We start from the raw sequence: 5,000 nt of genomic DNA, 5'->3' as shown, positions 1-5,000 counted from the left end.
GGGGATTGTTTTGGGCTAAATTATGGGAGGAGAAGCACAAGGAGTGATAACGTATTCCGTTGTATGTATGAAAACTCCAGGGGACAGTGCATGTCTGTTTTTGCGGTGAAACATGTCCGCCTTTTAAAAGCAGTTGTAATCCAGACTGCGCGTTAGATGTGTGAACAGGAGAAACGTCAAAAAACAACTAAACCAGTATTCTGAGCACCTGTTTTGCTCATTTGTGCCCTGTTAAAAACAACATTCACTTTTGTTTGCCTTTTTATGTCTTGCCATTGCTTTTTCTCTTCATCCCCTTGCCTGCATGTAGATGCCTGCTATACTATTGAGTCTGTTATAGCTGCACAAATAGTCTGAGTATTTTTATTTTGAGTCGTGTAGAATTACTGCCTTATAATATCTCTCTATTTGATGATACCTCATTAGCATGTACATATATATTTCCTGATTGCTAAACTTTTGATTCCTTTTAATGTCGGTCGGCGGGCCATGATTCCCCTTCAATTGCGCCCCTGATTGAATTATACCGATAAGTTGCGGGTGCCGCAAATTACAGTTAGAGGGTGGTGACATGCGTTGATTACGCGACCAGCCGTAGATTTAGTACATTCAACGTAAAATGAAAAGGCCCAGCGTGCGCTGTCTGTGGACTGGCCGAGTCACTGTTCACACTGCACTTACTAACGTACGCACATCTGCCCAGGTGTGCGCATGTGAGACAGAGACAGACAGAGCATGAATGTGGTGTGTACTTGTGTGTTTTTGGCAAGAGAGAGAGAGAGAGAGAGAGAGAGAGATTATGTATGTCTGGTTGTGTATGTCTGTGTTGGTCTGTATATGCACCTGTGTGCATTTACATATGTGAAAATAGGTACACATGTGCATGTTGCATCCAACCAGATTCTCATCACCCTCTCTTCTTCCCCCTACACACACACACAAACACACACACACACACACACACCCTGTGCTAACAACAGCAGTAATAATTAGCAGACAGGCTTAGGGTGTGTGTGTGTGTGTGGGTATGGGCTCCCATCATAATATCACTGTGGGCTGTGCTTTCCATCTCATTGCCTGAAGTCATTACCTAAGAGAGATGGCCATCCAGGCCAGGCAGTGGCGCGGCTAATCCATTTACACAACTGGATTTAAGCACACACAGCCATCTGAGGCAGACGCCCATCACACACCCAGCATCGCAGAAGGCAGCCCCAAAGTGACCCCTCAGTGCTATTCCCCTTAGTGACGCTTCAACTCAGCAGAGGTTTTTGCACTTTCATTTTCAGACATTCCTCAGACACTAAAGAGACTTACAGGGTATATAGGGTATGTACTATAGATTTCCATCAGTATGTGTGCTTCCTAGGTATTGAACCCATCGCCTTGGTGTTGGTTCAGCTTCAGCTTCAGGAACAGTGACAGGCATAGATGCTTGTTGGAACAGCATTGTCACTGAAACTGATGGTGTTGCAATGGATGATGTTGAATTAACCATTTTAGTCAACATATTATCCAACTGAAAAATAAGATGTGTTGTTTGGTGGTGTTGTAGTTGTGGTGTGGTATATGCACAGTTCTATAGCATTGCGGTGGAATCTTGGCAGATTTTCAATATTTTTGTTAATCAATAATAAAATGTGATATCGTTTGGAAAATAGATGAGCTGTTGATAGATGAGAAATCCACTTACCAGTGTGATAACATTCCCTTTACCAAGTACACATTTAAGGGTTGCAATTTTTTAGATAAACATCTAAAGCATATTAAATGGTACAGTTACAGCTGGATAAACATTCCCTTTTAATAGCTATCAAAATGATCAGTAACATGTCTGTGTACCAGTCAGCTTAATTTTTCGGCAGGATCAAGACCTCAGTTGCCTTTCAAACAGTTTACTTATTCAAAGCTTCACCTTCAATGCTTGTTTGTTTATGAAAGCACATTGAGCACAAAGCTGAGGTAAATATGGCAGATGTGATAACCAAACATGGACTCAGTCTGTCTCGGCTAAACCATAGCCCTCAGTCTAGGTTAGTGCTGTTTTGTTGTTCTGCAGTAAGTGAATAACGAGCCTGACAGCTTCATCGAGGAGATGTGAAATTGGAGTCTAGACTGGTGTCTCGACAAACTGAAAGCCACTCTGTAACTGAAAACAAATTTTGTGTACGTGTGTTCTAAGCCTCAGAATGTAACTGATATGTAACTCGTTTGACCTCTCCAATCCCATATGTTTAATGAGGTGTTATATTAGGTATAGGGTTACAATGCACTTGACCCGGTGATAGTAGCCTACCTGTAGATCCCCAGCGCAGCATGGCAAGCTACTCTTCCGGAAAGATCATGTCCATGATGGGCTGATGGCTCAGTCTGATGTGACACAAAAGATGTGCTGGACATGAGAACGGTCAGAAGTGCTGACTGCTTTGACATAGCTGAGCCTACGGTGTGTGTGTGTGTGTGTGTGTGTGTGTGTGTGTGTGTGTGTGTGTGTGTGTGTGTGTGTGTGTGTGTGTGAGAGTGTGTGTGAGTGTGAGTGAGACACTGGTTAGTCTAACTGCTGAAACATGCCCTACTTCCAGCACTGACGCTTGCCGCTCCCCCTGTCTGTGTGTGTGTGTAGCCCCAGGGGGAAGCTGCTATATAGGTCAGAGAAGGCGACGTGACTCCAGGTCTCGGCTAGGCACTGGCCAGCGGTTACACCCTCATCGATAGCCTCCCAGTCCACTGTCTCTGTCTCTGTCTCTGTTACTGTCTGTCTCTCTCGCTGTCTCTGTCTCTGTCTCTGTCTCTGTCTCTGTCTCTGTCTCTGTCTCTGTCTCTGTCTCTGTCTCTGTCTCTTTCTCTCTTTGCCCCCCCCCCCCCCCTCCCCGCGGTCCAATTCCAATTTCTCTGCATGTGTTTTTAGTGCACATCTACTTTGTCCTCTCTTTTCTTTTCTTTCTTTCTTTCTTTTTTTCTTTCTTTCTTTCTTACTTTATATGTTCCGTTTCTCTATGTTTGTCTGTCTATTCCTGTACCTGTGCAAGTGGCAGAGTCCCCTTTGTCCCCCCCCCCCGCTCTATCTCCACCCAGCGTGTGCATGTCTCACCAGTGACAGATTGTACGTGCTGATAAACGGCTCTCCTTAAACTTCAGTAGGCATCTCCTCAGGAGTCTCAGGTCTTTAGCCCCCGTGAAGACACATCCTTTACCAACAGCCCATGTTCAGACACACACACACACACACACACACACACACACACACACACACTCACACACACCACAAGTAGACAAAGAGATGAACACACTTCCTAGTTCATTGTTATGATCAAAGACTTTGTAATAAACAGTGAAACTTCCCGTTGTCTAATGACCGTTCCAGTTTGCCGGGCGGTTGTGTGAGGTAATGACTTTCTTATTTTACAAATTGAGAAGCAGAAAGGGCGTAATGAAGGTCTGGCACCCCGCTTTCACGTCAGCGTCCTCAGACGCTATTAGCAGCCACGCTGTGATGCATAGCTTTATCTATATAAATTAGTCATTCATCAATGAGCCACTGCCTTGCTCATCTGGAGGTGTGCCCCAGATATGCCAGATACAGAGACTTTATCTCTCTCTCTCTTTCTCTCTCCCTGTCTGTGTGTGTGTGTATGTGTGTGTGTGTGTGTGTGTGTGTGTGTGTGTGTGTGTGTGTGTGTGTGTGTGTGTGTGTGTGTGTGTGTGTGTGTGTGTGTGCGTCTGTTTCGGTCTCTTTCTCTGTCTGTCTCTCTTTCTCTCGCTCTCTGTAACAACAAACACACACAAATATACACACACACAGACACACACACACACAGACACACACACACAGGCAGACACACACACGCAAACACACACAGAGGGTGTCTCTTCATAAATATTGAAAGAGTGGAAGAGTCAGGGTTCCAGCTGAAAGCACCTTTCATTTTGCCATGCCTTTCATCCCTGCATAATTGACACTCCCTCCTCTCCGCCGCGCCAGATCATCTTCAGCCGCCGCCGCGGCTTCCAAAAGCTGTTAAAATCCTCGTTCTCTCAAATAAGCCCCCGCACGTTCGCTATTAGTTTGTTTTTTCCTCCTCTGATTCTCGTTGGCTGCCATGTGGCGTTTGTTTTTTAACAGGCAAAGGGCCTCCTTTGTTTGAAACGTGTGACAATGAGCATTCATGGAAAGAGTGTGAGTGCGAGGCTAGCTGTTGTTAGCTCCTTACCCTAAAATGGCCTCTTTGCTCCCCCCCCCCCCCCCGCAGGTACGAGATGAAGTACGAGAAGGAGGACTTTGTGTTGAGGATCAAGAAGGTGGCGGCGGGGGATCAGGGCGCCTTCACCTGTCTGGCTGAAAACCGGGTGGGCAAAGTGGAGGCGTCGGCCACGCTCACCGTCCGAGGTCAGCACCCACGCACCTCTCACATATGGAAAACCCATTATACACCAAACACAGATACACAAACAAACACAAACAACAAACAAACCGGAAATCAGATACGATCGCCTGCAGTCAATGACAGATGTCCTTCGTGGTAGCGGATGTTGTATAGTGGAGGACCCTCAATAACCAAAACACGAAGACAAAAAACAAACACACACAAAGCAGGAAGTCAGATATGAACTCCTTCACTCAGTGTGACATATCACGACAGGAATCCCTCATGGTAGGTAGCAGATGATGCTTTTTTTTGTGTAGTGATGAGAGCTGTAAAATGGCGGTTGTTTTACCCTGGAGCAGCCGTCTAGTTTGAGTGTGAGTTCCCAGTGGCACCTGCTGCAGAGGATCAGGGTGTGTGTCAGACAGAGCTTTCAGCTTTATTTGAGGGGCAGTTGATTTATCTCAGCTGGGCTTAGCCCTGTCTGCTGCAGCTCCCTACCCCCCACCTGTGCATGTGTCATTCCTCTCGTGCTGGGGGTCCTAAGCCCCGATCAGTCACACACACACACATATGTGATCACACACACACACACACACACACACACACACACACACACACACACACACACACACA

General features: G+C 46.1%; 1 protein-coding gene across 9 annotated transcripts in view; it reads left to right on the top strand.

Annotated features, from left to right (window-relative positions):
- The window catches only part of LOC105901021 (roundabout homolog 2-like), a 174,538-nt gene that overhangs the window by 128,488 nt on the left and 41,050 nt on the right, over window positions 1-5,000 (top strand). For all 9 annotated transcript variants that reach the window (XM_031571834.2, XM_031571831.2, XM_031571829.2 and 6 more), the window contains exon 6: window positions 4,251-4,387. In XM_031571834.2, the coding sequence (XP_031427694.1) occupies window positions 4,251-4,387 (137 nt within the window). The remainder of the gene's footprint in view (window positions 1-4,250; window positions 4,388-5,000) is intronic.

The sequence above is a fragment of the Clupea harengus genome, chromosome 8, assembly GCF_900700415.2.
Source record: "Clupea harengus chromosome 8, Ch_v2.0.2, whole genome shotgun sequence".
Taxonomy (NCBI): Eukaryota; Metazoa; Chordata; class Actinopteri; order Clupeiformes; family Clupeidae; genus Clupea; species Clupea harengus.
The sequence above is the reverse complement of the archived record's forward strand: the minus strand, read 5'-3'. Positions and strand labels throughout refer to the sequence as shown.